This window comes from Sylvia atricapilla, chromosome 7 (assembly GCF_009819655.1).
Source record: "Sylvia atricapilla isolate bSylAtr1 chromosome 7, bSylAtr1.pri, whole genome shotgun sequence".
Classification (NCBI taxonomy): domain Eukaryota; kingdom Metazoa; phylum Chordata; class Aves; order Passeriformes; family Sylviidae; genus Sylvia; species Sylvia atricapilla.
In genome coordinates this window covers 110,454-137,329 of record NC_089146.1, presented here as the reverse complement: position 1 = coordinate 137,329, position 26,876 = coordinate 110,454, and the positions used below count along the sequence as shown (strand labels likewise).

Here is a 26,876-nt window from a genome sequence, read left to right as displayed (position 1 = left end):
TTTAAAAATACTACAACAACAAAGCCCTTGAAGCTTAGGGAGTGTTTGGACAATGCTTTCAGGCACATGGTGTGATTTTTGGTGCTGTTCTGTGCAGGGCCAAGAGCTGGACTCAATCCTTGTGAGCCCCTTCCAACTCAGGACACTCCATGGTTCCATGATTCTGTGAACCCAGACCCAGAAATTAATTTATAGAAACAGGTAATATTCACACTTGGCTGACTCTGAGCAAGACTTGGATATTTGCAAGGGCAATGATTCCACAATTCTGTGCAAGCTGGTCTTTTTTTGAAATGTTCTTGTTTTCATTTGTTCCACTCAGGACACATTGCTAGGATGGAAAGAGGAGTAGGACGGCGGGGGGTTCGGGAAGAAAGAGAAAGACTGATGGTATAAATATATGGGGCAGCAATGCCAACCCCGAAAAGGGGCCTCTCATCATGGAAAAATGAGACACGTTCCGTTCCGCGTCAAACAAAGATGCCTTCAGCTCCAGAAGGGACAACCTCGCCCCAGCCCATCCCGAGCCGCGCGGGAGCGGAGGGGAGGGGACCCTACCAGGTCTCGGTAGACCCACAGTGACTCTCCGTGGATGTTCGCAGCTACTGCAAACCAGACTCTGCCCGATTTTGGAGGAGGAGGAACTCAGAGGGCAGCTGCAGACGGCCGGGAAATAGGGAGACTGGGCTGGAGACGCCTCCGCTGCTCCTCCCGCTCCGTCACCGCGCACATCCCAGAGCCCGGAGCCACTCTCCAGCCGGGGATGCGGGAGCCTTCCTGACACCGGCCACCCCCCAGAGCCCCTTCTCCTTACGTTGCCGAGGGATTTGGGAGAGAAGTTTTGATGACCTCATTTTCCAGGTAGGCAGACTTTTTTCACCCCGAGTACAGGGGTTCTGTGGCTGCTTACGGACCGAGCTCCAGCCGGGAGTAACAGAAATCCCTCTGAAATTTCAGCCTGTGCCTGCTGCTGCTTACCAGCTTTCCCACAAGCTTTCTATTTCATGTTTAGACAGTATCTGCTGTTAGAGAATATAATTTTTTCTTTACTTTCAGCTCTTGGCTAGTTTGGGCATTTTTCCAGGGTTTTGGGTTTTTTCCCGAGGTATAAGTAGTGTGGGCCACAAACTGCCATGGCCACAGGTCCAGACAATCCCTCAGTGAAGGGTGTGGATTTGTTGAACCAAAGTCTTCCCTGGGGTAACTGAGCTGAGTTCAACGGCTGCAGTGAAGTGATAGAAGCAGGACAGAGAACTGCTGTGCTGCATGACTCCCCCTTGATTTTTGGGATTTCAGAAGATAGGATTTAGACTCACCTGTGGCCCTTGTCTCCTATTTATGTTGAATTACATCTGTACAAGCTCCTCTATTTTAGGAGGTGCCAGCACATTTAGGAATGCCTGTGAATTCATTGCACTTGGTGGCAGGGGTTTGCTCCTCCCAGTTTTCCTGCAGCCCGGGCTTTCCCTGGCTGAAATCCCAGGATAATTACATTGGGAGACCTGGGGAAGATCTGGAGTCCCCACTGCTAATCTCTCCTCTGGGTGCTCTGCTCAGAGATTAAAATTACAAGGCACTTTTGGTTAGTAGTTGCAACCAGCACCAAAATTCTGTCCTCATGCAGTATGAAAACCACAGACACACAAATGGGAGAGAAAAGGAGGTGTATTTATAAGAATATTTTTCTTTTCTAGTTTCATTTATCAAACATTTGAGTGGAGAAAATGCTGCATGCACAAGTGAATGACACCACAGGCACTGCCTGCTGGGCATGGCCATAGAAAATGCCAAGACTGAGCAGCAGGGAGGCTTCAAACATTATTCTGCATATTTTAGCAGAGTCAGCATAACTTTCCTTTCTTGAGAGTAATGCAATTTGTGTGGCTTTAAATTTTTCTAGCTTTAGATAAGTTCCTTGAAGACAGCGTTAGCTTAGAGAGCAGAGCATCTCAATTTTTGCAAATTTGGAGAACAGTTTGCTCAGTTACAATGGGCGTTCTGGTGTTGGAGGAGGCATACACAGTGCACAAGGGGGAACTTCAGGAATATCAGTGTGTGGGATAATGCAGACCATGACTCTGCCTGGCTAGGTGCATGAGGCGACATTTCCACTGCATTGGGATCTACTCAAAGTGATAATCAGATGTGAAATGGCAAATAACCAGATACAATTTGCACATTTCAGCCACTGCAATAAATTGTGTGCCATAATATCACTTTTGGTTCAGTTGCTCATGCTGGGAAGAGAAACAAGCAGAGAACTTGGGTCCTCCTGCAAGGCCACTCTTTTGCAGGGCTATGTCTAGATAAATCCATATATTTTTCAGTTATGTGCATGCCAGGTCACCTGGGCTCTCTGGACCAGCAAAGACCTTGCATTTTTCTGCACCTGAGGCAGGAGCGCAGGACCCTCATTCAGGGAAAATGATACAAAATAGTACCCTCAAATAATGTTCAGAGGACCTACTGCTTGAGATTTCCTATTGGTTTTCCCTTGTGTGCATATGGGGATAGAGGTGATACACTCAAAAATACAAATACTGAGAGAAGGCCTCATAGGAACAAAGGTTCCTGCTCTGGCAGAGAGAGAAAAGTCAAGGAAGAACAGGATAGGCAGACCCAATTGTTCAGGTGTTATGAGCCAGCTCTCAATTTGCTCTTTGTGTTAGTTTTTTGAACTGTGTTTAAAATTTGCCTTCAACATGCAGAAAACAGTCTGAAATACTGGTGAAATCTGAGGTTTCCATCTCAGCATCTTGCAGCGGCAGGTGGGACTTTAAGTCAAACACCAAATGTTACAGAGTTTGCAACAGCATCACAACAGCTGGTGGTGCTCTGAGGATGACAAAATGGGCAGCTTCACCCACCCCACCCTTGGAGGCGTCTGAGGTGGGGAATGAAGCTCCCAGCAGCCCCCTGCTGTATATCCAGGGGGGTTAATACCAGGTGGGATACTGGGAGAGCAGGAGAGTAATGTAGCTCAGGGTGCAGAGTGGGCTAGAGAAGATGGTGCAAGAGGAGCCCAGGGAAGTGAGGTGTGTCTCGTGTTTTCAGGAGTTGCTTTCCTGCCTCGTTGTTCTGCCCATGGAGACTCCAAGGCTCATGGTGCTTCACTGATCCAGTCCCAGGCCCTGGTTGTGGGTAGGAGCCGGACTGTGCCAGAGCTAGCCCTGGTTGCTTGTGCAGGCCAACTGCTCTGCTCTGCATTGTCTTCCCACCCACACGCACAGAGGGAAAGAAGGAGGAAGAGAGGGACATGGTTAAACTCAGGATGCAATAATGAGTCAGACACTTGGCCAAAGCCCTCCGTGCTCCCACCCTCTCCAAAAGTTAACGTCTCCATCTTCCTCAGCTAAAGGCTGGCTCTAAAATGGTGCTGTCTGAAGGCTCAAAACTATTGTGTCCTACTGTAGAGGCATCCGTGGACAGCAGGGACAAAGGAACTCTGCAGACCTGAGATATTCTAGAAACACGTGGTTTTATTGCAAGGGCCGTGGGTAAAGAGGGCTGCTTTCAGGCACCAGCCTCGGCTGAAGGGAAGCCCCAAAGAGAGTTGGGAGAGAGGGGAGGGGGCGGGGTATGAGGTAAGGGAGGTAAAAAAGCTAAGAGGGGTAAGAGAGCTGAGAAGAGTGCCGGGGTCAGAGCGGTAGGAGAGAGGGAGGGAGAAGAAGCAGAGGGAGAGAGTGGGCAAGAGAAGGGGTGAAGAGGGAAGAGCGCAGGGAGAAGAGCAGGGAAAATGAGAGCAGCAAGAGGGGAAGGAGCAAGAGAGCAAGAAAGTAAGAGGTAAGAGGTACGAGAGCAAGGACCTTGTTACAACACATTATATCTCCTTTTGTGTTGAATATTCTAATTAACAGTGACCAACCGGCACAAGATACAAAACCTACAAACTTTGCATGCAAGCTATGAGAACTACTATATTACCATATTATCCTATATTGTAAACTCTAAAGACTACTCATCTACTTTTTCCTTGATGCCTTGGCAGGGTGGAGAGAGGCTGCATTCTTGGGTCCTTTTGTTTTCTGTCATTCGACCTATCTCCAGCTAATCACCGTCTTTCTGCCTGCCGTGCCTACATCTCAAAGCTGGCCTTCATTTCTATTTCACTCACAGATTTTATATCCCCAGTATTTCTTACCAGACAATCATATCCATAAGCCCTTCCTGTCCCATCTTTCCCAACATCCTACAAAAGATCAGGATCTCCTGCAGCACTGTTTTATGAAGGGCAAATAAAACAAGGAAACCCTTAGAGGAGTGAAATCTTGATCTTAACTAAAACACCTCTTTAGCATGGAAGTGCTTTATCCTTACCACACCACTTTTATTCTTTGCAGCACAATGGAAGTTTAGCCACACTGACTTGTGCAGGGACTTCATAGAATCATGGAAAGGTTTGGGCTGGAAGGGACCTGAAAAACTATCCCATCCCACTCCCTGCCATGGGCAGGGGTAAGTTCCACTGTCCCAGGTTTCTCCAAGCCCCATCCAACCTGGCCTTGGACACTTTCCGGGATCCAGGGGAAGCCACAACTTCTCTGGGCAACCTCTGCCAGGGCCTCACCACCCTCACAGGGAACAATTCTTTCCACACAGTACACCATACAGCCCTGCCCTCTGGCAATGGGAAGCCATTCCTCCTTCTCCTATCACTCCAGGCCCTTGTCCAAAGTCCCTCTCCAGCTCTCGTTGCTCCATTTGGTACTGGCACGTACTCTAAGGTCACCCCAGAACCTTTTCTTTTCTAGACTGAACAATCCCAATTCTTTCATAAGCACAAGCCTTAGTGAGGAGGAAGACTGTCACTGTTGTAGGGTCTCAGCAGCACTGACATCAATCTTTCCAGCATAAACCAGTCTGCAGAAGCCTGTGGTGCACTGCATCTGGTGCTGTAAACTGGAACGGGGCCTGTGCCACCAGGCAAGAGCTGGGGCACTGTAGGAGCCTGCCGAGGGAGTCCAGGGCAGCTCTTGGATCATGCAGTTTATTGCATAGGTCGTGGGTGCAAGAGCTCTGCTTAAGCTGCCAGCTGAAAGCGTACCTGAAAGAGAGATCAAGAGAGAGAGAGGAAGTGGGAGAGGGGGAGAAGGCAAGCTAAAGAGAGAGGGAGAGAGGAGGTAAGAGAAGGAGGGCTAAGAGAGTTAAGTTCTTGTTACAATACATTATATCCCTTTCTGTGGTGAATATTCTAATTTACACTAACCAGCCAGTACAAGACACAGATCCTACAGAATTTACATACAGCAAATAAGAACTACTACATTACCATACTGTGGTACATTTTAAACTCTAAAAGCTACTCTCTAGACTCCCTTCTCTTGCTGCACTGACCTTTGGATCCCTCAGCTAGCAGAAGGGTATCATTCAATCCAAAGGGATTCTCCTTCAGCTGCCTAGACTATTGTTTTCAGGTTATACAGTAACTAAGGCTCACTATCCTACAACTCAAAGCTAGCTCTTTCATTTCTACTTTGCTTTTAGGTTTCATATTTTCAGAATCTTTTGCCAAGCAATCGTATTTATAAGGTTTCCCTGTTTCATCTTCCCCAACATGGCACCACATGGTCTCGAAGGATGCCGGGGGGGCTGAGTTGCCTGTATTCTTCAGTAATGCTGCTCGTCAGGCAGCTGCGGCAGCAACCCAGCTGCATTGCACACTTGCCCTCCTCCTGCATTGCCAGTGCCACCAAATGCATGCTCAGTGCCCCTTCAAGCCTTGGACTCTTCCAAAAGTTACTAAAAAAACCCCCAAACAAACCACCCCAAACCAAAAAACAACACAAGCACCAAACAAACAAACAAAAACCTACAAACAAACAAACAACACCAAAAAACCCACTACCAAAAACATTCAAGAAAGAAGCTCGCTTTTTGGACTGGATTCAAGTCTTTTGTTCATAACAGACATCCCGCATGCCCCCATTTGGTTAGTGATGAATTGGCCACCATGCAGAGAAGCATCTCTGGGCCACCACAGGGCCACATTGGTTTTTTCTGAGGTCCTCTAGACACGAAGGTGAGGATCTTCCCTTCCTCAATATTCCATGCTGGTGACAAGTGTTGCTTGAGTGTTGCCTGAGAATATCCTTTCAAATCCTGCATTCCTTTGAACACTTCCATACATTCCTAAGAACTCTTCAGACTAGATCTCTAACTCTCCTGCTGCTTTAAGTTGTTATAACCCTACATGGAATAAACTCCCACATGCAGCTGGGTCTTGGAAGCCTGGTGATGGGTTGAGCACTGAAGATGGGCATTTCTTCAAGAGTTTTTTGTTTTCCTTTCACTCTATGGGTTTACAAGGAGCAAGGTTTACTGGCTGTCTTTGTGTCATGTCAGCAGAGTCAGGAGATTGTGCATCATGTTTAAGGTGTAACTTGTGTTTTCCCACAGGCATCTCAATATCCTGAGGAGCCACTGAGATGTTCCGACCAGCCTTGTTTCCCACTCTCCTTTGTGTGTTTCCCACTCTCCTACTTCCACTCCACTCTGCTCAGCTTGATGTGGACGTTGGAGATGTTAGTCCTACCTCCTGTGCAGGTATTAACCAAATAATTTGGGTCACTTTTGTGGGCAGCAATTTTAACAAATAAAAGGCTCAGTTGTAGAACCTGTTTGCCAGGAACTGACAGTGGGACATTTCACCTCTTCTGGCCCTTTGTACTCCCATGGTAATAACCCATCTGTGAGGAGCATCGTCCTCCAGCCAAACTCACATTTCCAGGTTTGCTTTGGTGTGCAGATAGGTAGAGATGGAAGAGCTGAGGTCTGCCAGTGGTAGTCTCTCCCAGCAGCTGCAGTAAAAAACATCAGTCAGTCTCCAGCACTCAGCTCTCTCTGTCTGATGCTAGAAAATTGTTCACTTTAAATCTGGTCATTTCCTCACTTTTCAGTTACAATAAAGAGGTGATTCACGGGTCCAGCCTGACTCTTACCAAAAAAAAAGCAAGATTTTCAAGATTATTCAGTACTGAGCAGTGCTGGATTAATGGTTGGACGCGATGATCTTAGAGGTCTTTTCCAACCTTAATTATCCTGTGATTCTATAGCAGATCTTGTAAGTCCTGGTCAGTAGGGAACTGTCTGACCTAAACACTTCTAGAACTAGGAGGGACTTGTGCTTTCTCTGGTACCGCGCTAGGTGAGGGTGTCTGTGGGACAGCAAAGGGGGTGCATGAAGTGCTCTGACATGGTCTGAATAAATGTCCCCATGCAGAAAAGAGGAACTGCCCCATCAATGTCTACTTCATCATTGACACCTCAGAGAGTGTGGCTCTTCAGACTGTGCCCATCCAGAGCCTTGTGGACCAAATAAAGCGTTTCATCCCCATCTTCATTGATAAACTGGAGAGCGAGCTCTACCAGAACCAAGTGTACATCACCTGGCAGTTTGGTGGGCTCCATTACTCAGATGTGGTAGAAATTTACAGCCCTTTGACAAGCAGCAAAGACATTTACCTGCCCAGGCTGTCTGCCATCAAGTACCTGGGCCGGGGCACCTTCACGGACTGTGCAATCTCCAACATGACCCAGCAGATCCAGACCCAGATGGCCAACGGCGTGAACTTCGCGGTGGTCATCACTGACGGCCACGTGACAGGCAGCCCCTGTGGGGGGATGAAGATGCAGGCTGAGAGGGCACGAGACACGGGCATCAAGCTGTTTGCCGTGGCCCCCAGCGAGAAGGTGTATGAGCAGGGCCTGCGGGAGATTGCCAACCTGCCGCACGAGCTGTACCGAAACAACTATGCCATCACCCAGCAGGACACCCTGGAGATCGACACCAACACCATCGACAGGATCATCCAGGCTATGGTAGGGGCAGGGATGCAAAAAGGGGGCAAAAGGGGAGCAGCTCATCTGTGGGGGATGCTTTCCCTTATATTGGGTTTTGGAGATAACCTCTAGTAGGGAAAGTGGAGACTTTTTTTCTGGTACTTGGCCAGGACGCCTTGTTTGTGCCTCCATTTCCCAGCATGTCTAGGCAGGCTACCCGCCCCTAGTCCTGGCTCTTGCTGAAGACTAGGCCATACCCCAGCCTGTTCTCCCTCCGGGGGCATTGCAAGAGTGTGTCACACTGAGACACATGCTCACCATCAGCATGGTCTTTGAGACCCCAGCTGTGAGGCGCTGTTAATCAGGGGCTCTCCAGAGGACATCTTTACAGCCAGGGGACCTTTACCACCTCCTCTCCCTTACCACCACACACACCTCCAAGGGTGGACTGCTGTCTCCCCCATGGGACTGAGCACCTTAACTGATCTTCTTCCTCCTGTTCTCTCCTTTGCAGAAACATGAAGCCTATGGCGAGGTGAGTGAGCAGCATCTTTATGCTTTTGCCACACAACACAGGTTTGAGTTGCCCCAGTTAGAGCAGACCAGCTCAGACCTCAGAATAGCATGGACCTGTGTGGGATGGGTCCCTGTCCACCTGTGGGTCAGGGCAGAGTCTGGGGACACATTCCCTTATCACACATGGGTTGTCATAGCATGCTGGACTCACTCCCTGGCTCCCCCTCACCTGCAATGGGTTCTGGTCTATGGAATGGACACATGTCATCACTTTGGAGGCACATTCCGTAAGTGCTCCCCCTGCTGAAGCTCCTGCCCTGCTGGTGCTACGGGCAGGGTTTGGCACACAGAGAGGGAAGTATGCAGGAGATGCTCCAAAGAATATTCCAGTCCCATGATGACTGCAGATGAGCAATCCCCCACCACCTCTGACACTTGGCCATCTTGTTCTTCCAGTTTGGGCCCAGAGCCAAGCTATAATGAACATGCTCGAGCCAACTTCCCACTCCTAATTTACAGGCAACACTTCTTTGTGTGCTTGTTACTGCCTCAGCCCCGACCCAATAGATTTTAGCCCTGAGCTGATGGGGGAGAGGCACATGGAGAGCCATGGGTATAGAGTTGAGCTGAGTTTGGGATGCACACTGTCAGTACCTCAGCTGAATTTCTTGTGTTTCAGTGCTACAAGATGAGCTGCCTGGAGATTGCAGGTCCACCTGGTCCCAAGGGATACCGAGGGCAGAAGGTAAGTTGCTCTAAGCTGTGGGAAAGGCAATAATGCCCCTGCCTGCCACAACCACTGCAGGATGCCCTAGATCTCAGCTTACCTCAGCTGCATTCTCAGGTAGCACTCAGGTGGGAAATTCCCCCCAGCATCTGTCTTGGCCCTGGGAGACACAGCCAGCACCGGTGTGCCCATGTTTGTGATGAGGCTGACGCACTGCCAGCAGTGTAGAGAGACACCTGAGGACACTAGGACTGAGGCAGCAGCTGAGCTCCCCACTCTCAGAGCAGAGCTCTCACATGCACAGGGTTGCCCACTCTCCTGCTCCAGCTCTGTGTGCTCTGATCTCACAGAAATTGCCATTTTCTCAATCAGCACCAAGCCTGGACTTATGCTGGGTGTTTTCCTTTCCTTAGGGTGCAAAGGGGAACATGGGTGAGCCAGGTTCCCCTGGGCTGAAGGGACGACAGGTGAGTTGTGGAAAATCCTCCCCTTCACTTGCCACATCTCTGATGACCTCAAGCTAACTCTCCGTGCCTTCCTTCCCGAAGGGCGACCCAGGTATTGAAGGTCCGATCGGATACCCTGGTCCCAAGGTAAGAATCCCATAGCCGATGCCTGAGCTCTGTCCATTCCTTGATTCTTGGTAAAGCAAGGGGAGCTTTGCTTCTCCCTCTCACCTGCCCATTTCCCACCCCAGACCCCTGCGCTCAGCTCCTGTTGATTGCCCAGGCACTAACACAGCGATTTTTTTTTTTTTCCTTTCTTTTTCTCTTTTTCTTTTTCCCTCCCTTGTCCAGGGTGTCCCAGGGCTGAAAGGAGAGAAGGTGAGAAAGAAGAGACAGAATGGCTGGCTGGGTACTTGGCAGGGGCCATACTCCTTTCTGACGCACAGAGGAGAGACTAGCTGTGATGGGGGAAGGATAACAACCCTATTAACGTGTAATTGTGGACCTGGGGACGGATTTCCAAGGGCATCGCAAAGCCAGTCTCCTCCTCCCGGCTTTGCTCACGGTCTGGTGAAGCGCGGATGGGGTTAGGATGTAAATGAAGGGCGGGAGGAAGGGCGGGATGCAGGCGGTCTCTGACTTCCTGTCCTCTTCTTCTCCCAGGGAGAAATTGGATCTGACGGACGGAGGGTAAGAAAGAATATTTTCTTTCAACCTGCACGTTGTTCCAGCTCCCAAACACTCGGCCTGTGTGTTAATAGATTTTTTTATTTTTTTTTCGCCATGGTCCAAGGGTGCCCCTGGCTTGGCAGGAAGAAACGGCACAGATGGGCAGAAGGTAACCGGGAGCGCTGGGAGCACGCCGTAATGTTGCTGCTTCCGTTTCTTTACACTCTTTCATCCCCACAGGCTGTTTAGTTTCTACTGTCCCGCATGCTGGCTTTCTGTTCCAAGGGAGGTGTTTGTGAACTTATCTTTACATTATTCTGCATGTCCTGTAGAAATGCATGAAGTAATTCGGGACACCCCAACAATCCCCGCCCTGTGCCTGAGAGCGTTGTCCAAACTCTCCTCGAACTGTGGCAGGATTGGGACTGTGATCAGTTCCCTGGGGCGTCTTTTCCAGTGCCCCACCACCCCCGGGGGAAGAACATTTTCCTAATATCTAGCCTAAATCCCTCACACAGCTCTATGCCATTAAGTGCTGTCCCTCTGTCAGCAAGCTCTCTGCAGGATGTGGGTCTGTAACCCGGTCTGTGCTCCTGCTGAGAAGGTAATAAAGCCAGTTAATCTGGGTGTAGATAGTTTATTCTTAGCGCAGAAAGCTTCAGAAATTTGGGGTTCAGGGTAGTTTGTCACTTCATCTGTAAACCCCAGTTTGTACTTAGTGTTAAAAGCCCTAAAGCCAAGTTCAAAGGCTTCACAGCAAAGTCCCTGGCTTTGTCCACTGGCCAGCACACCCTGGCTTTGCACAGTTTCCTGTACCCAGCCCAGTCTATTTGTGGGTAATAACTGTTCTTCCCACTCCTCAAGTGCAGCTGAAGCTCTAAAACATCCTTCAGTCCCCCCCCACTCTTTAAAACACTAAAGCCCTTCAGTTCTTCCCAGCTTCTATCCCAGAGCTGTCTCAGCACTGGTGACAGAGCTGTTTTGGGATAGAGCAAGGCAGTCCCTTCTCTCACAGCATCTGTCAGGCAGAGTAGTTGCTCCACACCTGAGCTGCTCTGACAGGAGAGGCGTGAGAGAGGACTAGCACAACCCTGGACTTCAGTGCCTCCAAATCCAGCCTCAAGGGACATTCCCATCTCTAAGGGTACACTCATGGGATGAGCCTCCCTGATTTCCTTGGGTCTGCTTGCTTCTTCTCCATGTTTCTCCCTGTTTAAGGAAAACACTTGTTATTTGTGCTCTAGCTGGTGACAGGTAAGGTCAGTGGATGATGCTAATATTATTAACTGTCAGCAAGAGAAGCTGTGTTTTCTCTTCAACCACCTATAACTTCTGCCTTTTCATTTTGAATGTAATCTCTCCAGGGCAGGCTGGGGAGAATTGGACCACCAGGATGCAAGGGTGACCCTGGTGACAAGGTAGGAACACTTTTCCCTTTCACCAGCACATCAGTTTTGTAGCTGCTGAGTGAGGTACGTATGTAGAAAGATGGCCAACGAGAGTTTACTGGCCCATTTTCCTGCTAGCTGTATAATCTGATCCCAGTCCTGGGATGCCTGAAATGGGGACCACAGTTTGATTTTTTCTGTGCCTCCTTTCCATGGACAAACAAGCTGGGAGCCCCCAGTGTCCCTCCCCTCCACGTTAGAGAGGAGGAATTTCCCCTTTCATCAACATTAGCAACAAGCAAAAAGTACTTTAGCATCTAGAGCAGCTTTCTAAGCACTGGCTTAGAAATGTTATTTGATTAGAAGGTTGTATTTGATTTATTCTGCATGGAAAGTGTTCCCAATGTGAAGTGTGTGGTTCTTTGTGATTTCCCTACCCAGGGCCCTGATGGCTACCCAGGAGATGCAGGAGACCAAGGAGAAAGAGGAGATGCAGGCATAAAGGTACAAGTGCTCCGGGCAGACAGCAGGATGTGAGCAGAGGCAGACAGTGGTGCAGGGGCAAATGGGCTACTGAAATAAACAAATCAATATGACTCTAACAGAAGCCATTTATTGTTTACATAATGCCACGGTTATAGTTTCTCCCACTACTGCTCACGCTTGCAGGAATCTCTCGATTGGGTAAGTCATTTGTTTATTAGACAGGTACACATCTTTCAGGGCACTTAATTGGTCAAGTGTTTATTACTACACTGTGTGTTTTCTATCTGAGTTTTGCATTTTTTGTAGATACTTTTTCAGGCTCTTGCTCATTATTTTTAGATTTGGGGTTTTTTTTGTAGCCTTGACGAATCCTTGAGAATTCTGAAAAACAAGACTGCAGGTGCCTTCTTATCTACAAACAGTTTGGCTGGTACAGGGAATGGCCTAAGTTGTTCAGATACATTGCTACACAGTGGAAACAGCTAAACGCCATTCTCCATATTTTTATATATATCCTAAATCCTTTGCTGCCTATGGAGCCCATAGGCTTTGAGGGTCTGGATCCCATCACCAGGCACAGGAGCTGAGGAAAGGGCCTTGCTGGCCTTGCTCTTTGGGCTACTTGTAGTGCAATGTGCTGGTGAGGCAGGCAATGACCATTGGCTCTCTGGCTGTTTCAGGGGGATCCTGGCCGGCCTGGTCGTAGTGGACCCCTGGGGCCCCCGGGAGAAAAAGGAAGCCCGGTAGGTTCATGCAGCATTCAAATGTCTCCAGTGTTTTACTGTGGTCTGTTCGTAAAATCACAGAATGGTTTGGGCTGCAAGGGACCTTAAAATTCTTGCCCACTGCCGTGGACAAGAACACCCTCCGCTATCCCAGGTTGCTCCAAGCCCTGTCCAGCCTGGCCTGGAACGCTTCCGGGGATGGGGCAGCCACAGCCCCTCTGGCTTTGGGCAGGACTGAACAGATGCTGTAAGGAACAGTTGACACACGTGTTGTCAGCTGATGGAGGGAAGGTGATCCAGGATCACTCTGCTCCCAGGCTGGAGCCCCTGCTCATGGCAGTGTCATACGGGCATGCCGAGTGCGTGGAAGCAGAACCTGGGTGGTCGTACACACTTCTGCTTGAGGGGGACTGCTTGACACAGGATAAAAAATGGGGGGTTGTATGCACACCTTGACCTCTCTTCCAACAAACTGTATTTCTTTTTCTTCTCCAAGGGACTTCCAGGCAACCCTGGAGCTCAAGGGCCTGCTGGAACCAAGGGAAGGAAAGGTGAAGAGGGACCTCGTGGACCCAAAGGAGAGGCTGTAAGTAACTGAATAGATCCCTGGATATTATGCACACTGCAGGAACCTGAGGCAGTTTCGTGGATGAGTGCCGAGAAACCCCCGTTCTGCTTTGTACATCCCAAAAGATGTGCAGATTCTGATCTCCTTGTCTCTCCCATCCTCACAGAGCAGAACTCCCATAATCCTAAGCCTGATGTTAACCATTCAGCTTAGAGAAGCATCCTGTGTTCCCACATAACCACACAGGCCTGGCCTCTGTGGATGCCCAGGGACACTTTGGCTGTACTCTGGCAAGTTCCCCAAACTTCTTGCAGGAGCTCAAAGAATCAGGATCTGGTGGCCATTATGCAGAGCTCTGTGAAAAGGGAATTGCCACATATTAGTGGCGCCACACAGACCCAAGTTAATATGATGGGGCACTGCAAATTTTGGAGAGTGGGTTGGAGAGGATGATGCCTGGCACAGCTCCACCAGCACCAAGGGGCCAGAACCCAGCCAGCCTGTATCCTTTTGCAAGATCCAATGGGGAAAGCAACACTGGATGAGCTGGAAGTAAACCATAGTCTTCAACCCTGAGGGAATGAACCAGGCATGTTTGTGGTCACTGTGGTGAAAAAAACAGTCTGGCTGTGGCTTCCCAAAAGGAAGCATGGACATCCCTGCTCCCCTGCTGCTGGGAAGACACTTGCTTAAGGGGCAGGTGTACATCTCTTGAGCCCAGAGGGAGGAGAGAGGGCAGCCAGGGGTCACTGCCCAGGTGACATCTATCCTCTCACCCCATATATGTGACTTCTGTGTCTGTCAAGGGGCGACGTGGAGATCCAGGGACAAAAGGCAGCAAAGGCTCTCCCGGAGGCATAGGAGAAAGGGTGAGTAAAGCAACTGCCCAGATTGTTGCAAATGAGCCCCAAATGGACACGACTGGGGGGTGTATGTATGTGCTACAGCCCAGCCGTGCAGTGTCCATGCAGCACCAGATCTGGGAATGCAGATCCCACTGTGCTGTGCTCCCACTGTGCCACTGGCACCAGCTACAGCCTCCTCCTCCTCTGGGTTTTGGTCCAGAGAGGGGACAAAGGGCACCAAAGCTCAAGGTTGAGGGACACATTCAGAGGGCACACTGCCCCGACACAGTTTCAAACCAAGAAACACCAGGTTTGAGAAGGGCGGCATGAAGCACTGCCATTCACACAGGTAGCACTGGAGACATCCCTGACTAGGAATATCGTTCCCTTCTTACAGGGAGATCCTGGTCCAGAGGGTACTCGTGGTCTGCCTGGTGAGGTTGGAAACAAAGGAGCTAGGGTAAGCATGGAGCAAGGCTTGGTGACAGCCGGGAGGAAGGGGGAGCACTGGTGCCACCGAGGGCAGCAGGCCTGGCTTTCCTCCTCATGCACTCTGTTCTTGCGTCTTTCTTTGCTGTGCAGGGAGAACAAGGACTGCCAGGACCTCGAGGCCCTTCAGGTGCTGTGGGAGAGCCAGGCAGAATAGTAAGTCACACTTGGGCATGTGTATGACCATGCCCTCCTTCTGTGGTGAGAGCTTGCCCTGCTGACACAAGCTGCCTGCACTGTCCCTCCCAAGGAGAACCTGCATGACCTTCTCTCAGGGAGGCTCAAAAACTGGGTGTTCCCATGGCAGTGTGAAAGGGCTCTCTGGAATGGGTGGGTCACTGGGAAGAGGGAAGATGGGACTCCACAAGCACCCATTTGTCCTGGGTCTGTGTTTAGTCCATCACGCCACTGTGGCAGTAGTGCTGTGATATCCAGGTGTCTCTATGGGACGTGGGAACCCCAGTGGTGAGACCATCACTGCCACAGTAAACTCAGGAAGGGAGATGGTCCTGCAGCACTGTCTTGAGAGCTGGTTTTTCCAGCACAGTCTCCTGTGTGCTGGGGGGCAGCAGGTAACATCCTCACTCACTCCCTGCCTTCTTCCCAAATCTGTCCTGCAGGGATCACGTGGGGACCCTGGTGACTTGGGCCCAAGAGGTGATGCTGGACCACCAGGACCAAAGGTAAAATTCATTAATAGACCTGTACATTTGAAAAGGCAGGTTTGTGTTCCTATTTATTTTTTTTATTTTTTTAAAGGCAGTTTTCACAGCAAACTTGTGGGCCTCAAAAGCAGAATCAGCCCCTGATTCTGAAAAATCCCTAACACCCTGAAAATTCTTGCTCTGAAAAACTGTTCCCAAGTGCTTCAGGGCCAGCTGCAGAAGCCCTGACTCCTGCTGGTGTCTCATCCCCAGAGAAGATGAAAATGACTGTAACTGTCACAGAGGGGAGCGGGTCAGAAGGGCCAGGTTTTGTATCTCACAGGTCTTTTTTTTGTACCAAAGGGTGACAGAGGCAGGCCTGGCTTTAGCTACCCTGGACCCAGAGGACCTCAGGTATATATTCCTCATCCAAGACGTGAGTACATCTGTTTTGAGTGGATGTTGCTGTTGGATCTGAGCAGACTGAGAAAACAGGGAAGGAGGAAGAAAAATGCTCAGGGTCACAGATGTGTGGAGCCTGTGAAGGAGAAAGGGGCTTGAACATCAGGACTGAACCTGGCCACATTCCATCAGGTGCTGGTGACCCCAGCTCCAATCATGGTGATGGTCCTTCAAGCATCAGCCTGAAGCTACAGCTGCTCTTCATCTTGCCCCTCACTGCAGTCTTGGGTGTATGGGTGGGTACAGTGTGGGGCCCATCCTGGACAGCTTCTAACCTCTCCCTCATCTCCTTTTGCAGGGTGACAAGGGTGAGAAGGGGCAGCCAGGACCCAAGGTGAGTGTGCTTGTCTCCATCATCTGTATTTTTGTACTGACTGCCAAGGAGTTGTCTCCCAGCCCTCAGGTTTAATGGCTGAGGAGCCAGCCCTGCCAGCAGCTGCCCTGGATGTTCCTGCAGCTGCAGCCTGATTATGTCTCCTAAGCCCATTTCATTTTGAAATCATATGAAAAATGTGTTGCAGAACATCCTTTTTTTTCGGGGAATAATGCCTGTATAAACACTGCTTGCTGTCCTCTGAGCTGTTGGTTCAGAGGATGCTATCCCAATCCAGCCAGGCATATGTTTGTGATGCAGCAGAGCCTCTGCCTGAGCACATCCAGATGTGCTCCATGCCAGATCTGTTTCTCCTTCCATCGAGCAGGGAGGACGAGGTGAGCTTGGACCAAGAGGAGTACAGGGGACCAAAGGAGAGAAGGGGGAGCCGGTAAGCAGACTCCCTGTACTGCCCCAGGGTCAGTGTCCCCCTCTCACACCCCTGCCACGTGTGCTGGGGATGATACTGCCACTCTCTACCTGGTCCCTGTCCCCAGGCTCAGCTGTGGCAAGCTGGTGGCTGTGTTTAGCAGGGCTGGGGCTGACCAGGGGGTCAGGAGAGTCCCTGAACACTGGGGGCTGCATTACCGACAATGCCCAGGAAATATTTGACCCTTCTTTACTTCTTCCCCAGGGTGATCCTGGCCCAGGAGGAGAGCCTGGACAGCGTGGTCCACCTGGTGAAGCAGGCCCTGAGGTACAGTCCCATGGCACTGTGTCTGAGCAGATGCTGTTGTAGGGGACACAGCTGCCAGATGTGTCCACTGGCTCACAGTGGGCCTTCCCCTTCTGCAAAAAGCCACATTTTTGATGGCTCTGACATCTAGTTCCCAGAAAAAGAACTCTTGGGAAAACTGTGCCTGAAATTCCTGTGCTCTTCTTACAGGGGACCCCTGGCCCACCAGGAGACCCCGGTCTGACTGTAAGTAACCCTGCTACTCTTCCTCCTGGGGCAGTCATGGCTTTTCTGTGCACAGCCCAAGAACGAAACAGGAGATCAGCTCCTGCTGCTGGCTGGCGGAGGTGGCCTGTGGCTTCCCATGGGAGCCAAGGAAAGAGGGGAGAGGGCTGGCTAGGTAGGAAGGGAAAGGGGAGTTTTGCTTTAGAGGGATGCATTGACCCTGCATCCCTTTCCTGGCAGGACTGTGACGTGATGACCTATGTGCGAGAGACGTGCGGATGCTGTGGTAAGCTGACATAACCTCTCCCCAAGGAAAAGGAACAACCACCTGAGGGATTGAGATAGGGGGTCACCAGAAGGTTCCCAGCATCACTGACCCCTGTGTTTCCCTCCCCCTGCCTCTCTCCCTAGACTGTGAGAAGCGCTGTGGTGCCCTGGACATCATGTTTGTCATAGACAGCTCTGAGAGTATTGGCTACACCAACTTCACCCTGGAGAAGAATTTTGTCGTCAATGTGGTCAGCAGGCTGGGCTCTATTGCCAAGGATCCCAAGTCACAGACAGGTATGGGCTCTGCGGGGACACAGTGGGGCATGGGGAGAAGAAAAGGGTCTTGGATCCTTTCAATGGTTATTTTCCATGGCTTTTCAGACCAATTGGGCAGCTCTTTGACTCTCTTCACTTTTCCCCAAGGATGCAAAGCCAAGTAATGTGACGCTTCCTTGGCAGGTGCCCGTGTTGGGGTGGTGCAGTACAGTCACGAGGGAACTTTTGAAGCCATCAAGCTTGATGACGAGCGCATCGATTCCCTGTCGAGCTTCAAGGAAGCGGTGAAGCGCCTGGAGTGGATTGCTGGAGGCACCTGGACACCATCTGCCCTTCAGTTTGCCTACAACAAGCTCATCAAAGAAAGCAGGAGAGAGAAAGCCCAAGTGTTCGCTGTGGTGATCACAGATGGGCGCTATGACCCCCGGGATGACGACAAGAACCTCGGGGCTCTTTGTGGTAGAGATGTGGTGGTCAACACCATCGGCATAGGAGACATGTTCGACCAGCCGGAGCAGAGCGAGACCCTGGTCTCCATCGCCTGCAATGAACCCCAGCGAGTCCAGAAGATGAGGCTCTTCTCAGACCTGGTGGCAGAGGAGTTCATTGACAAGATGGAGGATGTGCTCTGCCCAGGTCTGTCCCTGTCCTTGCATGGAGCGGAAGTTTTGAGGCCCAGGGTTTGGAGTAGGGGGCAGAGATGTGTCCCAGCAGCTTGGCTGGCAGCTGGAACATCCATGGTGGGGTCTGACCTTAGCCCTGAACTAAGAGTCCTTCCTCAGATACAAAAGGACCAACCTTTTGGGGCAGTTCCTTTGGTGTTCCCTGTAAGACACCTTGTCCTGTCACTCTGACTGTGCAAGCTGTAAAGGGGAATGGCAAAATATGGCTGAGTTTTCCTTGTTTCTTTTCCTTCCAGATCCACAGGTCGTCTGCCCCGAGCTGCCCTGTCAGACAGGTAAAACATTACAAGTAGCTTCATGCCATCTACACAGTCTCTGGGGGGTGACTGCATGAGGGTCAGGAGTAGGAGAGGGGGTTGCAACCCTGTTCAATCCCTTTGGAAGGCAGGAGTTTGGGAAATAGTGTTACTTTACATGAGGAGAGGCTCCAGGGTTTCATCTCCTGCTCTTTTCCTGTCTCTTTGTGTTCTGTGCACAGGTAGGTATGAATGCACTCCGTGAGTACATGGCTCAACCCTGATATTTTTCCCCATCCAAATTCTTGGGAGCCACCAGGTTTTGACCTCCAAACTCAAGTCAAAATCCCTTTACTAAACACGCACTCACGTGACCTTTGTAGCAGGATGCTCCTTGAGAGTGACAGGCAGAGCAGATATTAAGGACCAGCTGGAAAATGGCAATGTAGTGGACCCAAAGCTTTGGCTTCTCTAATGCTGGCTGTATTTAATTAACAATTAACTGAGGGTGTTGTATTAAAGGAAAAGGCTGTAAGGATCCTCTGGTGCTCTGAGTGCTGAAGGTAGCTTTACTGGTTCACATTTTGCTTGTTAAGGGGCAGACGTGCATCCCAAATTCCTAGAGATCCTGTCTGCCTGAGTCCCTGTGTCTGTTTAGAATACTAGAGATACAAAGAATGCATCTATAGTATTTAAACAGACACTAAGTTTATAGAGGTCCACAGTTTTGCGCATTCTGCAATTTCTATCTCTTCTCCCAGCATGAATGTTTTTGTGGCAGTCCCCGGCTACAACTGAGCCTTATACAGAATATCAGATTTTGTTTTTAAATAAGTCCCTTTCTTTCCATGCAAAGGAAAGGAAAACTGGTTCCAAGATGCACAGAAAATCAGAGAAAATCTGTAATTATTCCTGTCTAAAATCTCTTGTTGGGATTTTGAGTATTTGCACCTGGCCATGCCAGGGACACAGTGTCCAACCGAGATGCTGAGCACCTCTGCCATGTCCTCTGAGGAGCTTTACCTGCAAATCTGTGCACAAGGAGGTAACATTCCCAGACCACACTGGTGATTGCTCAGGTGTCTTCCTGAGGTTTTGGTATTTGCAGCCTTCCCATTTCCAAGGAACACAAGCAGTGGCACACTCATTTCCCCTGGGCTTAGGCCATCAAAGCCCTCCAAAGAAGGGTGAAGTTGTCGGTTCTTTCCTTGTAGTGCAGTTGGGTGTTCCTGTTCGTGATGCAAGGTGAGAACAGTTCAGTGGTGCCTGGCAGCCCTGGGAACCAGAACAGGAATGGCTTGAGGAGGCATCTGAGGGGGTTCCCTCTTTGGTGAATCCCTTAAGCCATGCCATACACAAACCAGGCTTAGTGTGGGCAAGACCTGCTCCCCAGAGAACTTAGGAGGTAGAGTGACGTGGCTGGGTAAGGTTGGCCTCCTCTCAAAGTACCCTTTCAGCACGGGCAAAAGTTATTCTAGGTCTGGTAGATGAAATTTTAAGTAATAAGTTCAGGAGTCTCCCACCCACCACACCGAATGGTCCGTGCTGTGCTGCTGTCATCGTTTAGAAGGATTTGCAGTGGTCACACTTCCCTAGTGGCAAGGGGACGTGTTGGATGGGATGGGATGGAACATAAGGCACATGACACAGCCTGGGGCTTCTCTGGTTCTCACAGAACATCCCATGAGCTTGTGCGAATTGCCGTGCAGTTCCTCTGGGTGGGGGACAGTGCCCTTTGGAAGGAATGGGAGTAAGCCAGTGCACATCCAATGCATGTGTGTGTGTCGTGGACTGGCCAGACAGACAGGTCATGGAGGCAGCTAAAACAGCCCCGTTCTTGGCTCCATGGCTCAGCATGGTGGTTCTGGTGCTTGGAGGGGCAAATCAACTGCCCCAGCTTCAGCCTGGGTATTGCCAGCAGGAACAGGTACCACACAGAGCCTGTCTTCCCCTCATGCATCCTCAGAGCTTTACCTGAGATTTTCCCATTTTCAGCACAGCCCCTTGTCTCCCATCAGTTACTGCTGTGCTAACAGGATGCTGGAGGGTTAAATGGGGAGCAAATCTGAACTAACCACTTGCTTTGTAGAAATCACATGACATCTTGAGAGGCTCTTGCTAACCGATGCAAAAGGATTTGCTTTGAGCTTTGGGGTTTTATTCAAAGTTAAATTCAGCACAGCCAGGTGCAGACAGAAGCTCTCAGGGTCCTGACAAGCCCAGGCACCACATGGCTTTGACTGGAGTCACTGCCCTGAGGCTGAGTGCCAGGCAAGGAGGTCACATAATGCTGTCCCTTAGATGTCTTTCTGCCTTACAGCATCATGTGTGCAGTTTGCAGCTAGCACAGTCCCAAGCTACATGATGGGTGAACCCCATCTGCAGAAGGAAGTGGCCTTTTTCCTGAATACTGTTCCTTCTCCATTGTGCCTGTGCCAGATCAGTAGGAACTGGGGAGTTCAGGTTCTGTGTACTTTTCTGGAGTCACTCAGTTGATGTGTGAAAGATTTGAGGGCAAATCTCACAGTTCCTCAGACACAAATGGCAGAAAGATTTAAAATCTGGCTTTGGTCTTTACTTCTCTGTCCTCGTTAGCTCTGTTCTTCTCTGGTGCAGTGCAGGTAGGAAAGTCAGGTAGCTTTCAGAGATGCAGCCATTGCTAGCAAGCCCTGAAAATATTCTTTTGACGCTCACTTGCAGATGACAGGAACCCTGGGAGCATAAACCCAGTAATTTTCCGCCCCATGGAAGAGGGAGTCAACATAGATTTCCCCAGCACCATACACTCGATCGCCCAGTTCCTAAACTCCACGCGGGAATCCCGGGACCCCAGCATGTACACCCAACTGGTGGCCACTTTGGCCTTTACCGCCGAAAAAGCCAAGTTTGCCACTGGAAATGAGCGGCAAGAGTGGATGGACTTGTTCATTGACACCTTCAAAATGGTGCACAGTGAGATTGTGGGGGACCCAGAGACCGTGCTAGGGCTGTGCTGAGACCTCTCTTGGGGATCACATGGAGGCAGAGGCTGAGTGGAGGTGGAACTCATCACTCCTGTGTGGTGGAAGGGGCAGCAACAGGGGGAAGTGCTTTTAGTTCAGGAGACACAGGGGCAGTGGAATGGCTTGGTTGCATTCAGCTGGGGACAGGACACAAGGAGCAGTCCCCTCCAGCTTGGCCAGCATGGTGGCTTTACCCAGCAATACCAAGGGGTGCTCTTGTTCTGCCTGCTGCTTTTTTGCTGAGAGCCTAATGATGCATTTTCCCCACGCCTTCCTGCACATGTCCTTGCTGAGCCCTTCCAAAGCACCTTCTGCATCCTCTCTCTCAATTACCACAGGCTCTCTCAGAGTCCTGTAAGTCTGACTAAACCAGGTGCATCCCTGCTCACCAGTGTCTCTGTGGAACCCCTCATGGGCAGCTGGGGGTGTGGAGGGGAGGAGCAAGCAGGATGGGAGAGGGAGCAACCCTCCGTTTCCATTGGGAGCACTGACATGTGGGCAGTGTGTCCCTCAGAAGCTCTGTGGGCTCCCCTGGCCTTTTCCTCTGCTTGTACATTTGTGTTTCCTCTGTCATAATCCACAACATGTACCTGTCCGTATACAAAAGGCAGATACTCTGCCAGATAGGGCCAGGTGGTCCAAAGCAAAACTCCTTGACTGATGTGAGTTGTTTAAAAGCAAGCTTGATGTAGTAGAGCCTACTCAATCCACACCCAGTGCTGCTTTGGCTCAGAGACCACAGAGCCACCACCTGTGCTGCAGATATGTGTGTTTAGTAAAGGCTTGGTATCTCCATCCTCTCACCTGCCCCTGGTTGCACAAAGTCAGGCAGGCGAGTGCCATTCCCACCTCCAGTTTAACTGCTCTCAAGCTCTGTTCAGAGGTAGGGGGATTTCGTGTGCAGACACAGGATTAGAAGCACTTACTCTGATGGACATGCTATTATTGCAATAAAGTATACTGAGCAAATGTCATATTTAATGGGCAAAAGGGAGGTGTGCCATCTTCAAGAATGTGGCTGTAATATTTCCAGCTGTAAAAAGTGAAACCATGGGAATTGCCCACTTTGAACTTATTTCAGTTCCCCAAGGTTTCAGCACTTTTTCCTCCCAGGGACAAGTTGCTTAGAGAACTCTGCTGCTATCAGTGCAGAATACAGGGGGAAAGAGTTCTGAAGGCTTTCCATGATGTGCACTGTGTTTTAGGTGAAAGCAAAAACATCAGCCTGTGCCTGACTCTGGTCATAATTGACATATTCCAGATAGTCTGTGCAAAGCTAAACTCCCTGTTTTGATTTTTTTACCCCAAAATTAGTGTGACTTAGCCTGCTGGGCTGCAGGACTGAACTCAGAGTAGTTAAGCTGGTCCAGCGGTGATGCCAGAGGAAAAGTTCCCGAACCCCACTGATTTGAAAAGGTCTCAGGGCTGAGACATTTTGCTGAACAACGAGAGAACTGGAGAAGATTTCAGCAAAGGAGGGTGTTGATTTTACTTGATTTTATCACACAATTTATTCCTAGCAAAACATTGGAAACAAAGTTTTTTACCTCTCAAAAAACCTTCAGCTCTTTAGAGGTGGGGAGAGGGAGAAAATGTCTCTTTGCATGATAGATATCTCTGTGCTTGTTCTTGTTAGAGGTAAATGGGTGAAGGAGTGGGGTTTTTTTAGCGTAATCCTAGGTAATCCCTCTGATACAACAAGGTGGACTTCATCACAGTAGGAGTTCCTTCAGTGAAGCTCTTGGGCAAAGGAAGGACAGATAAGGAGCTAGGCAAAGGATGGTCTATGCCTCCCCAAAGACACAGGAGGGGATGGGAAAGGGGGAAACCCCAGAAAGGTCTGGGAGGTCAGTCCCCATCTCACTTTCATCTCCACTGTCAACACTGCAAAAGAATAGAGGAAATACAAGTTCCTCCAGTTTTAGAAGAATCAGGAAGGTGATGTGAACGGGTGGGGTTGCTCTGCACACACTAATGGCAGAAAAATCAATTATATTTCTGCTCATTTGTGTTGCCTTTGTTAGACATCCTCAGCTGTGAGCTACAGGCGTTCATGATTCACGTGAGAAGGACCGATGCACCAGTTAAAAGCATTGCAGGAAGATTTTAGTTGGCCTAATTCATGGTGGTGCTTTGAGACCCTCTCTCGCACTTAGGATGAGAATCTTGCCACAGGAAAGGGTGCTCGGGTCCTCAGTCTCTCAGAAATGGGAACAAGCTTCAACCAGAGCCTGACACTGAACAGGACAAAACCAAGGCTTTGCTGCCTCACATTCCCTTGGGATAACTCATATGTAAAGGCACCCTATTAAAAACAGCTGGAGGGTAGCCCTCTCCAGCTGTGAGGGCTGAGCAGTGAGCAGAACATGGCTTTGGGGAATGCTTGTGTCAGATGTGCACTGTGCTCTCACTGAAGCTCCATGGAGTGATGCTGCCCTCTGCTTAGCCAGGAGCTCTTCGGGCTTGCTTGTCATCTCAAAAAACATGTGGGCAGGCACTGGGGGAGGCTGTTAGCACTGCCCCAACACGACACACAGCCCCTGCTCCCAGCTGCTTTCACAGACTCTCATGTAGATGTGCTGTGTGGTTGCAAGGGGGCTTCCTTCCTGCCTTTCCCCCTCCACAGCTGCTCAGAGCAGGTGAGGACCAGAAGTGCAGGTGCTGCCAAGGGGAAGTATGCTTGTGGCAGCAGTGCCTGCAAATCAGGAACTGCAGCATCAACATGCCTTTACACAATATTTCTCATGGAAGATTGGGCAGAGGTGAGTATGTGCCTTTACTGCTTTAAAAGAGGGGAGGTAACAAGTGAGAAGACAAAAGGAAATGGCCTCAGGTTGCACTAGGGGAGATTTAGATTGGATATTAGGAGAAAATTCTTCACTGAAAGGGCAGTCAGGCACTAAAACAGGCTGTCCAGGGAAGCAGTTGAGTCATCCATGAAAGTGTGGTGCTTATGTGTATGGTTTAGAGGTTAACACAATAGTACTGAGTTAATGGTTGCACTTGAGGATCTCAGAGGGCTTTTCTAACCATACAGAATCTGTGATTCCTTGATTTTGTGCTGAACTCAGGCAAGGCACTGTTCAGCACTAGGGAAGCTCTTTGTCGGGCTGGATTTGCTCAGAGTGTGGAAATTCAATCTAACATTACACTCCTGCCCCCAAAGTTACCCCCTGTTGCCAGAAATGGATGCTCAAGGTGGAGCTGCTACAGAAAGTTCCTATTCCTTGTCAGTCATGCAACACAACATGGCAGCATCTTCAGGACTTCACCTTTTTGACATTCAGTCTCACAGCCATAGAACTACTTTGAGAGTGCTGTGGGCGTTGCCCTGCTGCCAGTTCAGGGGGAACACTGAGTGGAATGCATATAACTACAGAAAAAGGAGGAAATAATGATCCCTGACTATCAGCTGACTCCAAAGATAGCTACTTTCTTCTCCTTTTTGTTTTTTCCTGAGTTTATTCACTGCATATATTCATATATTCTATATGGTTGGACTGGGCTTGGAGCAGCCTGGTCTAGTGAAAGGTGTCCCTGCCCATGGCAGGGGGTTGGAATGAGATGAGTGTTAAGGTTCCCTCCAACCCAAAGCATTCTGAGATTCTCCGATTCTAGGACTTTATGATGAGAATAGCTCTGACAGTAAACCACTCTCCTGAAGTAACTGAGAGGTTTGCAGGTGCTGCTTGCGATTAATCTCTGGATATTCCTCTGAAAAATGAGAGTTGGAAATTGATGTAGGGCAGTGGGTGTAATTCTGGGACTGAAATGCACAGACCTGTCTAGTTTCATGAGGGTCTGCCACCAGTCCCAGAAATAACATTCATTAAATGCCCAGTAGCTGAGGGCATCAAAAGCAAAGCTCCTACATTTCGAGCTGTAAGGACAGGCTTTGGCAGCAGGGTTGGGCTGGTTCTTCTTTGGACAAGGATGCACAGAGGCAACTCCAACACAAATTATCCCATAGCCTTCTCATCCTCCCAGCTCCTGTCTCCTTCTTCCCCCTGCAGAGCTTGCCGTAGCCCAGTGCACCCAGCGCCCCGTTGACATTGTCTTCTTGCTGGATGGCTCAGAAAGGATCGGGGAGCAGAACTTCCAGAGTGCCCAGCGCTTCGTGGAGGATGTGGCCCAGCAGCTGACACTGGCCCGGAGCAGCAGCGACCACATGAATGCCCGGATCGCGCTGCTGCAGTATGGCAGTGAGCGGGACCAGAATGTGGTCTTCCCACTGACCCACAACCTCACCGAGATCTCCGATGCCCTGGCGCAGATCAAGTACTTGGACTCGTCCTCCAACATTGGGTCAGCCATCATCCATGCCATCAACAACATCGTGCTCAGCCCAGGCAATGGGCAACGACTTGCCCGGCGCAATGCCGAGCTCTCCTTCATCTTCATTACTGACGGCATCACGGGAAGCAAGAACCTAGAGGAGGCCATCAACTCCATGAAGAAGCAAGATGTCATGCCCACAGTGGTGGCTCTGGGGAGTGATGTGGACATGGATGTCCTGCTGAAGCTTGGCCTGGGGGACCGGGCAGCCATCTTCCGGGAGAAGGACTATCACAGCCTCTCCCAGCCCAGCTTCTTCGACAGGTTCATTCGGTGGATTTGTTAAAGGGCGGGCACACACAATCCTCTCACTGATATACACACCCCTGATATTACCTGTTGTATTTTCTTCCCCTTGTATGGTTGCTAGCCCGGAAGAGCTGCCCTCTGGGTCCTCCTTTCTAACCAAAATCCAGAGCTCTTTTTTTATTTTCTTCTTTTTGATGATGAAGAGTCATGTATCTTACATTTATGGTGCTAATTAAAACACGCATCAAAGCAGGATACAGAGCCATATGAAGTACTTCTGTAAAGCTTTGCACACACGACTTGCATACGTACTGTAATCCTAGGAGGGCTTATCAGAGATGCAAGAAACCTTTCCAGAGTAGCAGGACCAATGAATAACTCTAATTTTCAAAAACACTCAATATCTCTCAGTGCATCTTGATCCTCCTTTCTGGGCACAGCAGGATGGTGTGAGAGGTTTTGCTGCCTTCCACAGATGCTCCTTTGGGGAGTTTATCTGTCTCAAATTTTGCAAATCATCTCTTAAGATCTTTATTTTCCTGTGAGCCATACTTGCCTTGATTCCTTCTGTCATTCTGCCCTTCATCAGAACCTGCTCATCTATTACTGCACTCATAATTTCAGCTGAGAGGGGCAGCATGACTCCCAGCATCAACAAAATACTGGACAGCTACCAGAGCTGCCTCCCAGTCATCCCAGTGTGCTCAAAGCGTCCATGGTACCTTCCTCACACCAGTATCTGCTGAGCAATACCCATATTTGAACTTGAATTGTGCTGTCTGCAAAAATAAACTTTTTTCACCCTAT

General features: G+C 49.8%; 1 protein-coding gene across 2 annotated transcripts; it reads left to right on the top strand.

The window, feature by feature from the left end:
- The first annotated feature begins 660 nt into the window (after nt 1-660).
- Nucleotides 661-26,876, top strand: LOC136363273 (collagen alpha-2(VI) chain-like). Of its 2 annotated transcripts, none has more exons than XM_066322320.1 (28): nt 661-861; nt 6,397-6,543; nt 7,220-7,818; nt 8,294-8,314; nt 8,975-9,040; nt 9,436-9,489; nt 9,571-9,615; nt 9,820-9,846; nt 10,132-10,158; nt 10,262-10,306; nt 11,502-11,555; nt 11,967-12,029; nt 12,692-12,754; nt 13,233-13,322; nt 14,111-14,173; nt 14,547-14,609; nt 14,732-14,794; nt 15,259-15,321; nt 15,646-15,696; nt 16,043-16,078; nt 16,446-16,508; nt 16,752-16,814; nt 17,004-17,039; nt 17,259-17,304; nt 17,430-17,582; nt 17,748-18,200; nt 18,484-18,522; nt 21,184-22,466. In XM_066322320.1, exons 2-28 carry the CDS (start codon nt 6,426-6,428, stop codon nt 21,477-21,479), a joined length of 2,760 nt encoding a protein of 919 aa, XP_066178417.1. In that variant the 5' UTR covers nt 661-861; nt 6,397-6,425; the 3' UTR covers nt 21,480-22,466. The 2 variants fall into 2 exon arrangements, with proteins under 2 accessions (XP_066178417.1, XP_066178416.1); XM_066322319.1 differs by lacking the exon at nt 21,184-22,466 and adding an exon at nt 25,499-26,876 and having other exon boundaries at nt 663-861.